Source organism: Brassica napus, chromosome A10 (assembly GCF_020379485.1).
Source record: "Brassica napus cultivar Da-Ae chromosome A10, Da-Ae, whole genome shotgun sequence".
In the NCBI taxonomy this organism is placed as follows: Eukaryota; Viridiplantae; Streptophyta; class Magnoliopsida; order Brassicales; family Brassicaceae; genus Brassica; species Brassica napus.
The window spans coordinates 12,193,918-12,210,777 of record NC_063443.1 but is presented as its reverse complement, the minus strand read 5'-3'; the positions used below and the strand labels follow the sequence as shown (position 1 = coordinate 12,210,777).

Below are 16,860 nucleotides of genomic sequence, written 5' to 3'. Positions count from 1 at the left end.
TCTAAAGATTCTACCCTCCACATCATTGCCAAACATAATAGCATATGTCACAAATTATGTAACTAAAACAACAACAAATGTAAACTACAACATTAAATTAATACAAAAAAGGACTTTATTATTAAGCAGTCAGCACGCTTTGTTTCTGGCATAATTCACAAACCGAAACGATGTCGTTTGGTGGCTTTTTCCCAGAAGAAACGGAGATCAAATGGGTTCCCACATAAGTCAGACACGGCGCTTCTTTTGAAATTTCTCGGCGTTTCCACTTTCCGCGTTTGGGTCAAACACGTTTGAACGCTCCTTCCTCTATACATAACGTCCGTCAATAACTCCGCTATCTCCCACCCAGTCAAACACTTACCACGTGTCTATTCACCGTCTAATCCGACGCCGTTAATTCCGCTCCTACGAACGCCTTAAAAGCTACGTTTACATTCTCTCATCTCAACCTCTCTCTCTCATTTTAACTCTGGTCAGAGATTCCTCTCACGGAGTCAGAAGATGCCGTCATCGTCGCCGTCGCCGTCAACGACAATTACAACACCGCCGGCCACTGCGTCGTATTGGTGCTACAGCTGCACGCGATTCGTCAGCGTCTGGTCTGAATCTGAACAAGGCAGCGTCGCTTGCCCCCACTGCGACGGTGGTTTCATCGAAGAGGTAACCGATTCCTCCTCCGCCGCCGTCGAATTAGCGACTCCACCTCCCACTGAAGTTAGATCGATCGATAGCACACGTAGATCCGTGATTAGACGCCGTAGATCCAGCCGTCGTCCTTCGTTCAATCCTGTCATCGTCCTCCAAGGAGGCGCCGGCGAGAGAGACGATTCCGAAGAAGGAGATCGACGCGCTTTCGAGTTTTACTACGATGACGGATCCGGATCGGGTCTTCGTCCCCTTCCGGATTCAGTATCCGAGATCCTGATGGGATCCGGATTCGAGCGGTTGCTCGAGCAGCTAAGTCAGATCGAGGCGTCGGGAGCCGGAATCGGCAGATCTGGAAACCCTCCGGCGTCGAAATCGGCGATTGAGTCTTTGCCGAGAGTCGAAATCTCCGATTGTCACATCAGCTCGGAGGCGAATTGCGCTGTGTGCACTGAGGTTTTCGAGGCGGAGACGGAGGCGCGTGAGATGCCGTGTAAACACATTTTCCACGACGACTGTATCACGCCGTGGCTATCGATCAGAAACTCGTGCCCGGTCTGCCGGTTCGAGCTTCCTTCGGAGCCTAACAGACGGAGCAGCAGCAACAACGAGGAGGGTGATAACGCCGTGGGGATGACGATATGGAGACTTCCCGGAGGAGGATTCGCCGTCGGGAGGTTTAATGCGGCGATGGGAGAGGGGGAGAGAGTGTTGCCTGTGGTGCTGACGGAGATGGATGGTGGTGGGATTGGTAGTGGGAACAGTGAGGGTCCGAGACGGATCTCGTGGGTTAGAGCACAGGGGACAGTGGAGTCGGATAGTAGCAATGGTGGTGCCTCCGGCTCGGGAGGTAGATTGAGAAGGATGGTTCGGGGAATGGTGTCGTTGATGAGGAGAGTGAGACCGAACCGTGGCTCTAATTCCTCTTCGTCGAATCGTGTGAATTTGGACATTGGAGTAGAACCTAGGGGTTTGGAACGGTCGAGTTCAGTGATGAGAAGATACTTCGGGAGAAACAGAAGTAACAGAGATTCTTCAGTTCTACATTGATGATAATATATATATGTTTGTTCATTCTACAAAATGTAAATATAAGGATTCAGAAGAAGTTAAGATTGGAAGTTTGGAACGATCCATTTTTATTTTTTACAATTCGATTGATTCGTCGTATGTTACGTTACATCAAAATGTCTAATGTTTTCATTCAAGCTTTCATCATTATTTTTCCTTTAGCTGTTGTCTTGGACTCAGATCCTCGAAAGTTTTCCCGAGATTTTGGCTGTTTTGGTTTCCGAGAAAGTAAAGAATGCTTGCTCTTTTTTTTTTCCTCGGATGCTAAGAGTGGGCCTAGCTACGAAAGAGATGCATAGGAATGAGTAAAGAAGACAAAAGTCTTGATGGTTAAGTTGCCCAATTTGAATTCAGTTTCAACTGCAAGTCCCTTTTTAATGCATACCTCGACTCGACGGCACATTTAGATTTTGGTTCGAAACGGTTTGACCCGGTCAAAAAATTTGACGAACGATGAGTTAACATAAATACTCTTTTTACATAAATGATTAAATCCATTTTTTTGCTAGATGTAGACAAAAAAACTCTCTTATCAATTCTATAGCACTAGCTTTTTTTTTTCTTTTTTTGGCTCAACAACAACTTTATATTAATCCAAACTTCAGAGTCTTATATTTGGCTTATATAGCACTAGCTTTTTTTTGTTTAACATTTGAAACTATAGACCTTAGGTTTGTAATCTCTCCTAGGTTTAGGATCAGCTTTTTGATATTCAGATTTAAGGAATAATCATCCATTTCAAAAGGTGGTTTGAACCAGGGCAGCACTAGAATTTCTGTTACTGAGGTTTAGCAATATATTCATTAGTCAAAATATGGAGTTCGTAGGTGAAAATTATGAGGTCAAGAAACGTTATTTCTCGTGTGATAACGCAAACAAAAAAAAAATCAGTCTTTTTTTTTGTCAGCTATAAGACTATAATAGTAATTTCGATATACAGAGTTTTTTGCTTGTTAGGTAGCTCTAGATCCTCCAACTCCCAAGGAATTCCCAGTGACCCGCAGGTGACGGAAACAGTTTCAACTTCTTCTTATTTTTATTCCTAACAGAATATATTGGAGGTATTTACATATATTGGATGTCAAAATTCACAAATCATTAATTTTGAGCAGCGAAGAAGGTTATGGTTTCATAAGTGTCCATACTCAATTCCATTTGTTTCGGTTCGATATATAGGTATAAAAGTGTGATAACTAAATGATTTTAATTTATAATATTCTCTAACGAATACAAATTAGACAGACACTAAAAGCGACGCATGGAGAAACCTACGGACTTGCACAAGATCTTTGCTGCCGTAGCAATGGGAAAAGTTCTCACATCATGCTAATCTCTAAACGACCATTCTTCCTTGCAGTCATTTACTACTTGGCTTTTAGGATTGGCATCAGCATCAATGCTACGAGCAATGAGCATGGCGTGTGGAGTCTTGTCACTTGTGTATATATGTTGCGATTCACCACCTTATCTCAAAAGGGTATAAGCCTCGTGACAAGGCAATCTACAAGTTTCTTGCTGTCTTCCTTGGCGCTACTTTGCTCTCTATTGTTATGATTTGGGATTGATTTTTGTTGAAACTTTTAGTTTCATAGTTAGTTCTATTTTTCAGTCTCTTTCAAGTTCATCTTCCAGGAATTTAACATTTCAATGTAAATCCTTATTGACATTGACCACAACAAACAATGTACTCAATACGATATTGGGCATACGTCAAGTAACTTAAGCCCAACAATGCGATTCAACCAAAAGCAAAACACAATGCGGTTTAATATGACAACAGTTATATGATCTAGGGGATAGTACTTTTATTTATTTTATTTGTAATATGGACCGACATGTATAAATGCGAACAGTGGAGCTGGAACACTGGTACAGTTTTGTTTATATATGTCTTTTCCATTCCCAATGTTTCAGAAGGAATCTCTCTCACTTCAATACAATCACACAATAATTAAAACAAAATGGTTAGAAAAATACTAGACTGTGAAAATATAGTTTGAGCAAAATTTTGTATTTCATTACATCATGAGACAATTTCAATAAAATACTCATTGTATTTCAAATTAGTGTACCAGTCTTAGATTTTTTGTACATACTGAAACCAAAAGCTAAAGATAGCTATTATACCACTTTTCACTTGTGAAGTACGACATTGTCTAATTTTACCTATTTGTGTACGTATCATAGTAAATTTACTGAAAATATAGCAACATTTTTTAGAAGTAGAAAACAATTTAAACAAATTACATTTAACTTGAAACAGATGGAATGTATCATTAAAACAAAATATATAAAATAATAATAATGGATAGGTGAAAAGAAAAAACGAGTAAATTCACTGCAAATAATTAACCTAATCTTCTTTCTTCACGTCCATAGTGAATCTAAGCGTGTTTGTGCCAACAAACGAGCATCAGAACGCAGCGTTTTATGATGTAGAACCGGGACTTGTGCTCCTTGGCCACATCACGACATTTTCGGGTCACTGAAGCGCCTTTATGAGACAAGCTCCGAGAGATGGAACACTTCGTGGAAGATGTGCCAGCTTCGCATTTCATTGAACCGCTTCTTGACAGAAATGGAGATTTTGAAGGAGCGGGTTTTGCAGAGAAACTTCGTCTAAAGATAGGTTCCGAGGAAGGATACGAAGAAGGTTTTGTTGTGAAACTTCTTGTCAAAATGGGTTTTGAAGGTGAAGAAGAAGTTTTTGTTGAGAAGCTTCGTCTGAAAACGTCGGGTTTTGAAGAGAAATGAGTCGTTTCGAAGATGGAATCTTTCTTGGAAACTCTCCACAACTTCTTATCATCCATGGATCAAGAGTGGATATGATGTTCTCGGTTCTTTTGATCAAACTCAATATATAGGTGTTAATCAATATGGAATGTGTCTGCGTGTGTGTGATGTTTATAGATAGAGCTAAGAAATGATAGAGAGCTTGGAATGAAATAGGTCAAAGATTTTAAGACACTTCTTATAATAGTATAAAGATATGTGTATATACACATATATTTAATAATATGATTTTCTTAAATTGAATATTGTATTTAAGTTAATAATCTTGAGACATGTTTGTAGACAAACCACATTGAAGTACGTTCAGGCACGCAGAGTTTTAGATGTACATCTTCATATTACGTTAATTGAAGAGAGTTACAAAGAAAACGGACAATTTTACAAGTCATCACATGTGTGCTAGATGATAATGAGATAGTGGTTGAGCATTATAATTATTTTAACTGAACAAAATTTATGCAGAATATGATATATCATTCATCATCCTAATCTTTTTAATGCCCAAGAACAAAAATAGTCTAACAAATACGATATGTGGAGTTTCGATATCAATTCAAACATATTATACGTTTGTCTCCACTGTTCTTAAACATGGCACTAGTCGAGATTATGGTTTATCGTACGTGCTAGATCTTCATATAAAAATTACCAAGCACAGATACTTATTTTAGTACTATTTGTTATCGACGTCATTATATACTTTTTCGTTGTTAATCACTTATTCAAAAGCTTACAAATGTCCGATCAATTAAATCATTGTTAAGAGTTAATTAGGTTTTCGATTCAGCTAAGGAGAAAATCATCAAGAAATATCTTATAGATATGCAAAACAAACATCAAGTTAAAATTGAATTTTCACGATTAAACCCACCAATTTATGTAGACATTTAAAAATTCATCAATACATTTTCAAGAAAACTTTGAAAAGTATTTATTATTATTATTTCATTTTCTAATTTGTTTTAGCGAGGAAACTATGCCTCGAGATTCATATGATCCATGTGGAAAAATGTTTTTTTACCTTAATCGGGTCAAAGAAACTATAAATACACGATATAACTTGGGACCATAGGCAACGAATTGACCAAAGAACACTTAATGGACCACTTACACATGTGACCATGTGAGTTCCCACAACCCATAACCACAAGAGACTTCTTACTTCTGAGTTCTCACTAGGCATGCGGATTTCGGTAGTTTAGTTTGAACAAAATTTTGCCGAAATGAACCAAAAAATTTAAGTTGGGTTTTTAAATCTTTTATTGAAACTTACCAAAGTTTTTTGGTTTTCTGTTAAATGCAAGTAATTTTGAATAATTTTGGTTAGTTCGGTTTGAAAAACCGAAGTAACCAATTACCGAACCAAACTTCTCACCAAACTAACCAAAATTTTGGCTCGGTTCAAAATGTCAGGCCTAGTTCTCACTGTTCATATTTATCTTAGAAACGTATCAAGGTCTACTTATATTTAAATAAATGTGTACAAATATAATTGTCACTATTTTGTTTGGTCTTTTATAGTATATGTGGGATCTTTTTGAAAGTTATACACGTGAATGGTTTGGCTAATAACAGGAGCAAGAAAAAAACATCACAAACTTGAAGATACTTCACAACGTGTATTGTCAAGAGTCAGAAACAAGAAAAGAGACTATACCTTCTGTTTTCGAGTCCTTTGTATTACCGCAAAGGCATCTTTATTTTCTTCATTAGAGAAGGAATCAAAGTTGGCAAGAGTAGCCATGTATTTGCTGATGCAGCATCATCAAGATTCCCATTCGAAACGAGCCCAAACAAAGGAAAGCACATCTCTTGTGAATCTTAATGATGCTGCATCTGCAACTACCGGCTGTTAGCAACTACCAGAGGCTTTTTTGGCCTTTTTATCAAGAAACCAAATAAAGCAACCACAGACAAAAGAACCTTATTAGTTTGAGCTCTAGAGTTTGGAACTTTTATGACCATTCCCCAAATGAACACGCAAAGAGGAAAGCAAGAGGATTCAGAAAGCAAATCAATCAGCAAGATTATTTTTGGGATACGCAAATAAGAAGAGAGGTGCATGAATATATACACTAAAATGAAGAAAGCTAGTTGGTTGATGTAAAATCACTTAGAAAGGGACAGAACTAGCATCAGGAGGTAACGTATCTGATAATTAACTTATGATTAGAGAGAGATCACATCAATATAACACAAACCCACTTCACTACCATGAAAAGAAACCAAAGCTAAAGAGTTTTTTCATATGGAAATATCTGAAAATCTCAAGTATTTTTATACCCAAACCTCAAAACCTTTTTTTCTCCAAAGTGCCATGAAGAAGTCATTAAAGAAACATTTCCAGGTGGAGATGGTTGATGGGTTGCAAATGCAATGGACTAAAATAAAGTTTTATCAGGAAGGAAGAATTTGTATTATACTAATCATGATTAGATTAGCATGGAACAAGTGGGATTATGAATATTATTAGATTAACACTGGTCACTTTATCAAACTAATCATGATTAAGATTGTTCCCTGTGCGGTTCCTTACGTGTAAAGGCAAAAAACACTCACAAAGCAAACAGCTTTAGGTTTTAACTGGAGGTACTCCATATACTTTTTAAGTTAGTGAATCAGGTAAGATCAGGAGATTTAGATCTTAGCGTCACATGTACCCCATTGGAATGGATTAAAAAAATGGAGCAAATCACGGTTGGATTATGCAACAATAGTATAAAGCAAACACTCGATCAAAATATGCGTTAGGATATAACTTATCATTCGTAACAAGCAATCAAGAACGGCCGTTTGGTATTCATAAAAGCCAATCAAGTTTCAGATTCGAGCTAAACCAAACTAAAATAATGATGAGAAATATCTTGAATTTGAATAGCATAAAAAAGCATATCTTTTTCACAAGCCTAACATTTCCCAATAAAATGGAACAATCCAACACATCTTCGTTCATACATCTTTGACTGATAGATAATTAGACAACAACACATGTTCCTCTAACGCACTTAGTAAACAAAAGGAATGAACTTGTGCCTAACCTTATCAGCATAATCCAAATACCTTTGACCGAAACTCTCCACCATCAACTCTTCCTCCATCTTCGCCTTCTTGCTGTAGTAAACCAAACACACCGCCACAAGAAACAACAGGCTCAAAGGCGCACGCAGCGCGGTGCAGTACGTCGCGAAAAGAAGCATGGTAGAAGCATATATCGGATGCCTGACCCATCTATAAGGACCAAACTGCACAACATCCGTTGGAACAACCACTTTTTCAGAATATCTAGCGAGATACAGCGTCGAATCATAATGCATAAGCATTGTAACCACAATCAAACCCCATATCCCTACATTAGCCCAACCGCCCGGTAAACGATGAAGCTCAGGGCCTTCGAAAGCCGCAAGCCAGTGTCCAACCACGACGCCAACACTAAACAAAACACGAGACCATAGAGGCGTATCCACATCCCATTTGGGATCATGGTTGCGTGCGTAGTAATCTCCATAGAGGCGTTTCCTCACGCTTACGTTGAAGAAGAAGAAGTAATGGTACGCCAAGAAGAAGACAAAAGGCCAGCCTTCGAGATAGCCATTGAAGTAAGCAGGAGGGACGAGTGTAAGCCATGTGAAGACTGAAGTTACAATACCAAGCTGCTCAAAGGCGTTGGCTTCGCCGAGCCAATGCTTACGGAAGCAGTAAACACCGTAGCCCGCGAGACCCACAGCGATGAACCAAGGCCAGAAGAGCCACGTCCAGCTGAAATACATCCAGAAGAATGGGTTGAAGACCAAAGTCGCAATCTTTTTCGCAGCCAGAGTCAGAACCGATAGCAAAAGAGTTAACTTCACAGCATCCAAGGGCTTCACTTTCAGCTGAGAGACTTTATTAACCAGTTGTCGGAACTTGGTAACGAAAGGGTTGTCGGAATCGGAAACAGTCGAGGTGGAAATCGAGCATCTGGGTAGAAAAGACGAACCTTTTCTCACTGGGGACGGAGCAAATCTCAAGCTAGACGGACCCTTGATAGCCTCGGAGCTTCGGAGTGACGGAGTGTTTCTGGAAGCAGCAGGAAGAGAATTGCACTTAAGGTGTTTGTTTAAATGCCTGAACGAAAACTTTTTGTTCCTTTCCAACGGCGTCCCTCGAGGGACAACCTTTGAGCAGAGAAGCACAGATTCCATGGAGAAATAATTCGAAAAGACGGATACAAAGACAAGATTCAGGAGAAAGCTTTCAGCTTCATACTGTGTTTGCTTCGAATCGAAAATCGGATTAAACAGATAAACATGACATGACAGAAGAGAAGTGAGCCTCTTTTACTATGGGTAATTAAACATGGGCCTAATATGGTCTATTGGGCTACTCTGTAAGGCTTTTCAAGAGAGAAAAAGCTATAATGGGCTCTGACAAGTCATGTGATGTGGGGGCAACATTGTTAAATTGAGGAAGGTTCTATTTATTTAATTGGCTCGTCTAGTTGTGTTGACTTGACGCCGGCGGGGTCTTTTATGTGGAAACCGACCGGTCGCACATGGAGCCGCTGGAAGAGAAGAAGTCGCTTCTAAGGAGATCTTGTTTCCCTACGAGGAAAAATATGTGACTTTTTACATCTCTGTTATTGAAAATAAAAAGGTATTAAAAGATTCAAAGTTATGGTAAGCAAATTGTCATTTTAGAAAATGAGGAAAAGTAGCAATAAAAATTAGAAAGTGAAAATTTTAAAAATGCAAAACATTCCAGAAAGATTTATTATTGGAGTGGAGAACTGAAGATTAGTATAGTTGAGTAAAAAACTTGAATTGGAGAGTGAAAATAAGAGGAAGTCTATTTACTACCATATATATTTGTTCCATTATATATGCATATGTATTGAAGGATACATAAGTAAAAGTTTGGGTCTTTTTAAAGTGTCAAACAGTTCGTCCACGGTCCGTCAGTCTTATTAAACCGAAGAACAAATCGTGGTCAAGAATATCTCACTAGTCTTTCTTATTTTATGTTGTCTTAAATGAAAAACGTGACACGATCAAGAAGAAAAGTGCGACACCCGTCACCTCCTATCTGGAGGACAGCGTGTCACCACCGACGCGTCATCATACAACAATGTGACATCCGTCTCCTTCTCACTAAGGACGACGGGCCACCAACAATATCCCATAATATAAAAGCCCATAAACCCAATAACGCTCACCCAAGCCCAAATAAAATCCGAAAGAAAAGTCCAGTAGCACCAAGTCCGTCCAAATATCACATACTTATTTGTCTCACCTGAAAAAAAAGGGAAGAGTGAGGGGTGAGCGATAGGTGAATCGCCCAGTGAGGTATGGGGGATGCTACCCCGAAGTCCATGGACCCGGACATAGCACTCCGAATAAATATAAATTAATTCTAATGCATGTCAAACACGGTACCTAAAGTACCCAAGCAACAAACAATGGTCCTAGCGAGGTGCACACTCGCCGCCCACTAACAGGCCAAACAACACAACTCGAGATAGTGCTCGGACACCGCCCGTGGACGATTTATCGACACTTCCAGGCTACAGCCCAACCGGTCGACTATAGTTGGCCATAACCTCATACAATCCGGCATACAGAAGTCCGTCTCTGTATCCGTCTCCACACTAAAACAATCCTAGCTAAGAATTTACATTAAGTGAAGCAATCAATATTGAATCATCTAGCCCCCTAGTTCCGGTTTATGCAAAGAACCTAATAACTAAACAAGCAATGACAGACTCGATTTCAAGCAGACGGAACACATTAGAAATAAATTATACTTATTCGAGGTCCTAAGCCGTGTAAGAGGAGTTCGGGAATAGACCCTCACCTTAGCAATAGAAAAATAGTGTTTATGAACTCCAGCTGCTCAAATAGACTCCATATCTGAAATCAGATCGAAATTCTGAGTCAGACGCCTTTCGAACGGTTAAAAACGGGACTGGTCAAGGTTTGCGAAAAAGTCAACTCGCTGGTCAAAGGTCAATCCGGTCAACTCTTGACCAGAAATCGATTTGACATAACCGGCCGGTTTACTTTAACCGAACGAAATTAATTTAAACCGGTCAAACCAGTCAACCAACCGGTTTACCGAGTCAACCGACTTGACTCGCTGAGCTGACTCGGCCGAGTTGACCGAGTCACCGGCGAGTCACCGGTGTCGGTCACCGGCCGCGACGGCGGAGGGCGGCGGCGTCTTACCGGAAAGTTTGTCGGCGGCGACGGCGGAGGCGATTCCCGGCGGCGGCGGAGCTGCGGCGGAGGCGACTTCTGGCAGCGGCGGAGATGCGGCGGAGGACGGTGGCGGAAGACGGCGGAGGCGATATCCGGCGGCGGCGCGTGGAAGAAACGCGCGCAGTCGGCGTAACTTTTGGAGGCGCGTACGGCTTCGTCTGAACTCCGATTGCGGCGTGGTCGGTGTCTACGGCTTCGTCTCGACGAGAGGAACACGATGATGGTCTTGCATGCGAGAGATTCTCAACGGTTATGGAGATATAGCTGATTTACTGAACGGACGAAAACAAAGCTTAAGAGGCGGCGGTTTCCGGCGATTCTAAGCTGCGGTTGATGGTGATGACGAGCTTGGCGATGTGCTGGCGTGTGGTGGTTCCGGCGATCTCTGGTGGCAACATGCATTGGTTTTTATCTTTCTTTCTCTCACTCTCTCTCTCTCTCTCTCTCATTTCTTCTTCTCTCTAACTTCTGAGTTTTATTTTCTTGTTGCAAAAGGAGAAATCAATGTAGAGGTAGGTATTTATAGGCAAATAATTGTCTTACAGGTAAATGCATATGACTTAGCTGGCTAACAAACTCCAAAACCGGGATCGGGTCGTTACAATTCTCCCCCACTACAAAGAATTCGTCCCCGAATTCGAGTCGTCCGTTAATTCCCCAACATCATTGAAACGAACTTGAATAATCAATATGCTCGCTTTCTCAGGTCTCATCTCACTCTCAACATACTCTGACAAACACAGTCGATTTTCTCTAAACTGCTTTCGCTTGATGATCTGAATTCTACACTAGCTGACAAGGCGAGTACAATCTTCTTGCGGTGATTTGGCGTCTGCTGCAAAATAATTCTGGTCTTCTTTCAACTTTTCTCAATGCTGACACATGAACCACGTTGTAAAAATCTGATACACTGCTAATAAAACAGCTGCAAGCAACTGCTCTAATCCGCTCCTTCGAAGGATACAATCCCATGTACCTTGGTTCCTTTAGCTTCTGAGTCTTAGATCCCTCCTGAAATGTCCTTATTTTCAGGTATACTAAATAACCTATATGTAACTCCAAATCTTTATGGCGCTTAGCTGCATAAATTATCTGACGTTATGTGCTTCCCAAAGCCAATTTTTGAGCATATCTATTTGCTCTACCGTCTCTTGAACCATTAGTAATTTTAACTCATGTCGCTCCCCCACTTTGGTCCAACAAAGTGGTATACGATAAAGCCTACCATAAACAGCCTCGTACTGTCCATCTCAATGCTTGAATGATAATTGTCGATATAGGTAAACTCTATTAGAGGTCGATGCTTTCTGAACTTCCATCCCATTGGAAGACGCAATCCCTGAATATATCCTTTAAGTTCTGAGTAGTCCTCTGACCATTTGTATGTTGATAATAAGTTGTATTCTTGTGAACGCTTGTCCCAAACGCCTTCTGAATGAATCCAAAATGTAGAGGTGAACTTTGAATCCCAATCCGATACAATGTTGACAAGAGCTTCATGCAACCTCAAAATCATGTTGATGAAAATCTGCACCAACTGATCAGCTCTCTCTCTGCCTTCTAAATTATTTAGGAGATGGATTCACTCGGTAAGTCTATCCATGACTACCCATATGGCATCCTTTCCACATACGGTGATTTAAAAATCCAGTAACGATATTCATAATCACCATGTCTCATTCCACTTTGTCAAAAGCATGCTCAACAATAACCTGAACCGTATATAATCCTCATGGAAAACCAGCTGACTTACATATCCTTGCGACGCAATGTGGCTACAATCTTTTCATAATAGGTCAATGATAGTAACGCTTAATATCTTTGAACTCCTTATTATTTCCGATGGGTAGAGTAACATAAGTGATGTGTTTGCTGTAAGATCCCTTTTCTTAACAGCTTATCGTCCAACACACAAACTCGGTTTCGATATAGGTACGTCCTGCTCAAAGCTGTATGATCTCCAATATTCTCAATCTCGATCTATTCAACGAAAACCATAACGCTAACCTGCGCATGGTGTATCTTCCATAGCAAAACTGCATGCTCCAATCCTCAAGGCAATATGTCTTTCCCTTGACAATACGACACACAATTTGAGACTAGCAACTGTCCCAGTAAACTCCTGACCTTCCTTTGTTCCAAATACGTCGCTCATATGCCTACCCAAGACATTTGTCACCTGGTTGTCCTTACCAGATGGCATGCGATATCCAAACTGCAGCCTGCTACAAACTCATTCCGACTGCACTGCCAAATTGTAATTTTTAATGTGTAGATAAATGTCAGACTCTAATGATCCCATAGAATCTGGACTTCCTTCTCGTACAATTACGATCTCCAAAACTATAACGTAATTACCACTACAACCTCTCTGGCGTGATGCATATGAATGACTTAATCTTCTTACCTCAATTTAAATCCAAGCCAGTATCTGACACATCAGAGTAAGCCTCAGCCTCTGCAGAACCAAAATTAGTGTCTTCATTAGTTGTGCTTCTATTCAGTGAACTCCTCAAACAAAAATCTATCCAACCACACTTAACGTCTTTACATGTAGACTGCATCTTCAACATTACTATAACGGTGAAACCCTTGATGAACTTCTAGTAGTACACTGTTAACCCAAAAAGAACGGTAGATCTCTGTAGTGTTCTTAAGTTTCGACCTTCCCGGAACGGTATTAATCTTCTTTGGATCAATCAAAATTTTGCTTCCAAAACCATGTTACCCAAAAATTCAACATTCCTCTGCCAGAAGCTACAATTCCTCAACGTAGCGAACAACTGATGCTCTCCAAGCTTATCCAACGCAATCCGCGAAATGCTTATAAATCTCCTTTCTACTCCAAAATAACCAGGATGTCGTTGATGAATACAATCGCACACCTATCCAAATGTTCACGAAAACGTCATTCATATCTTCATGAATGCAACGGTGCCTTTGTCGACCCAAATGGTATCACTATGAACTCATAATATCCATAACAGAAATCTGCATTCCGTACATACTCCTCAGCTATAGCAAACTGATGGTATCCTGATGCCAAGACAAACTTCGAGAACGATGAACCTCCATTAATCTCATATAACTACTCATCAATACGATGGTTACCATGTTCAAGTCTATGTAGTCGATACAAAAATCTGAAACTCCCACCTTTCTTCTTTACAACAACAATGATGCTCTCCATGGTGATGTAAGCAATCTGATAAATCCCTTATCAAAGAGTTCCTCCAATTGCTTTCTCAACTCGGTCATCCCTGCTCGTGATAGATGATAAGAAACTCGTGAAACCATTGATGTTTGCTCCAAACAATTCGCAAGAGCGTCTCATGTGTCTTGTAGTGACCGTTCCAAAGGTCACAAATATATCCTCATACTCTGCAATAACCGGAAGATCCTGCAGCTCATGCTGTCCATCATCCTTAACCATCGAAATGGTTGCCGAAAATTTCTTTGTTCTTATATTCCATAACTCCTCAGTATGTAGCATGCATGCAATAAAAATTTCATCTGCTCCAGCAATATAAACTCGTGCCTTCAGGCAATCCAACACTACTCGATGTCGTGACAACCAATCCATCCCAAAAAAAACAATAACATCATAAAACTCTGCTCCATCTCTCTGAGGGGCTCCAGATAACTCGACTCCACCAAGCATAACTGGTGCGACACCATGAATATAAATAGCTCCCAATGTCATATGTCAGCTATCCGAACCGGCACATCCCAATTCAAAAGCGATCTCCACGAGTTCACAAGACAAATATACCTCCAAAATAGATAATATACTCGTACACATGCCAACCAATGGCTCATACCTCACATCACATAATCTCCAGTAACAAAACTCGTGGAACGATTGCTTGAAGTGGGCTGGTGGCAGAAACGTCACATATCCACTCCTGGATAACCTCGAAATCATGACCGAAGAAACTGATAACTCTTGAGAAAACTGAAGAACTTAAACATCGCCCAACTGCTGAACATCTGGCGAGAACCCTGTTAGTCGAAGGACGAATGACGATGATTTTACTCATCGTCATAGAAAGAGACATTTGAGTTAGTAATTAATGGACAGAATGGTGCTAAAAGAATTTCGAAATATATTAATAAATATTTTTTTAAAAAAAACAAAAAGAACGTTGAAAACCGATGAAAACCGAATCCCCTGACCGCCATCCCGGACGGAACCGGGATGGAACCCCGCTCTGATACCAAAATTGCGACACCCGTCACCTCCTATCTGGAGGACAGCGTGTCACCACCGACGCGTCATCATACAACAATGTGACATCCGTCTCCTTCTCACTAAGGACGACGGGCCACCAACAATATCCCATAATATAAAAGCCCATAAACCCAATAACGCTCACCCAAGCCCAAATAAAATCCGAAAGAAAAGTCCAGTAGCACCAAGTCCGTCCAAATATCACATACTTATTTGTCTCACCTGAAAAAAAAGGGAAGAGTGAGGGGTGAGCGATAGGTGAATCGCCCAGTGAGGTATGGGGGATGCTACCCCGAAGTCCATGGACCCGGACATAGCACTCCGAATAAATATAAATTAATTCTAATGCATGTCAAACACGGTACCTAAAGTACCCAAGCAACAAACAATGGTCCTAGCGAGGTGCACACTCGCCGCCCACTAACAGGCCAAACAACACAACTCGAGATAGTGCTCGGACACCGCCCGTGGACGATTTATCGACACTTCCAGGCTACAGCCCAACCGGTCGACTATAGTTGGCCATAACCTCATACAATCCGGCATACAGAAGTCCGTCTCTGTATCCGTCTCCACACTAAAACAATCCTAGCTAAGAATTTACATTAAGTGAAGCAATCAATATTGAATCATCTAGCCCCCTAGTTCCGGTTTATGCAAAGAACCTAATAACTAAACAAGCAATGACAGACTCGATTTCAAGCAGACGGAACACATTAGAAATAAATTATACTTATTCGAGGTCCTAAGCCGTGTAAGAGGAGTTCGGGAATAGACCCTCACCTTAGCAATAGAAAAATAGTGTTTATGAACTCCAGCTGCTCAAATAGACTCCATATCTGAAATCAGATCGAAATTCTGAGTCAGACGCCTTTCGAACGGTTAAAAACGGGACTGGTCAAGGTTTGCGAAAAAGTCAACTCGCTGGTCAAAGGTCAATCCGGTCAACTCTTGACCAGAAATCGATTTGACATAACCGGCCGGTTTACTTTAACCGAACGAAATTAATTTAAACCGGTCAAACCAGTCAACCAACCGGTTTACCGAGTCAACCGACTTGACTCGCTGAGCTGACTCGGCCGAGTTGACCGAGTCACCGGCGAGTCACCGGTGTCGGTCACCGGCCGCGACGGCGGAGGGCGGCGGCGTCTTACCGGAAAGTTTGTCGGCGGCGACGGCGGAGGCGATTCCCGGCGGCGGCGGAGCTGCGGCGGAGGCGACTTCTGGCAGCGGCGGAGATGCGGCGGAGGACGGTGGCGGAAGACGGCGGAGGCGATATCCGGCGGCGGCGCGTGGAAGAAACGCGCGCAGTCGGCGTAACTTTTGGAGGCGCGTACGGCTTCGTCTGAACTCCGATTGCGGCGTGGTCGGTGTCTACGGCTTCGTCTCGACGAGAGGAACACGATGATGGTCTTGCATGCGAGAGATTCTCAACGGTTATGGAGATATAGCTGATTTACTGAACGGACGAAAACAAAGCTTAAGAGGCGGCGGTTTCCGGCGATTCTAAGCTGCGGTTGATGGTGATGACGAGCTTGGCGATGTGCTGGCGTGTGGTGGTTCCGGCGATCTCTGGTGGCAACATGCATTGGTTTTTATCTTTCTTTCTCTCACTCTCTCTCTCTCTCTCTCTCTCATTTCTTCTTCTCTCTAACTTCTAAGTTTTATTTTCTTGTTGCAAAAGGAGAAATCAATGTAGAGGTAGGTATTTATAGGCAAATAATTGTCTTACAGGTAAATGCATATGACTTAGCTGGCTAACAAACTCCAAAACCGGGATCGGGTCGTTACAAAAAGGATGTGTAATTATTGACGCGTAGACTTTATAACATGCATATGGAATGGTTTATATTTAATTATTAGTTTTTGAATTACACATCAACG

General features: G+C 41.2%; 3 protein-coding genes and 2 long non-coding RNA genes across 5 annotated transcripts; 1 reads left to right on the top strand and 4 right to left on the bottom strand.

Annotated features, from left to right (window-relative positions):
- Window positions 1-2: 2 nt before the first annotated feature.
- Window positions 3-1,880, top strand: LOC106420536 (E3 ubiquitin-protein ligase RDUF2-like). The gene has a single exon (XM_022693338.2). The coding sequence runs from the start codon at window positions 505-507 to the stop codon at window positions 1,696-1,698; it is 1,194 nt and encodes a 397-aa protein (XP_022549059.2). The 5' UTR covers window positions 3-504; the 3' UTR covers window positions 1,699-1,880.
- A 2,093-nt stretch (window positions 1,881-3,973) lies between these two features.
- Window positions 3,974-5,175, bottom strand: LOC106420421 (small polypeptide DEVIL 18-like). The gene has a single exon (XM_013861251.3). It carries the CDS (start codon window positions 4,527-4,529, stop codon window positions 4,104-4,106), a length of 426 nt encoding a protein of 141 aa, XP_013716705.2. The 5' UTR covers window positions 4,530-5,175; the 3' UTR covers window positions 3,974-4,103.
- Window positions 5,176-7,362: 2,187 nt separating this feature from the next.
- On the bottom strand, window positions 7,363-8,802 carry LOC106420529. Its single transcript, XM_013861376.3, has one exon. It carries the CDS (start codon window positions 8,691-8,693, stop codon window positions 7,518-7,520), a length of 1,176 nt encoding a protein of 391 aa, XP_013716830.2. The 5' UTR covers window positions 8,694-8,802; the 3' UTR covers window positions 7,363-7,517.
- Window positions 8,803-9,546: 744 nt separating this feature from the next.
- Window positions 9,547-10,954, bottom strand: LOC125579207. The gene is made up of 3 exons (XR_007317207.1): window positions 10,713-10,954; window positions 10,342-10,397; window positions 9,547-9,780 (listed from the first exon to the last, which is right to left on the bottom strand). It is a non-coding gene; the product is annotated as an uncharacterized LOC125579207 (long non-coding RNA).
- A 1,350-nt stretch (window positions 10,955-12,304) lies between these two features.
- On the bottom strand, window positions 12,305-16,625 carry LOC125579206. The gene is made up of 3 exons (XR_007317206.1): window positions 16,131-16,625; window positions 15,760-15,815; window positions 12,305-15,198 (listed from the first exon to the last, which is right to left on the bottom strand). It is a non-coding gene; the product is annotated as an uncharacterized LOC125579206 (long non-coding RNA).
- Between the last annotated feature and the right edge of the window lie 235 nt (window positions 16,626-16,860).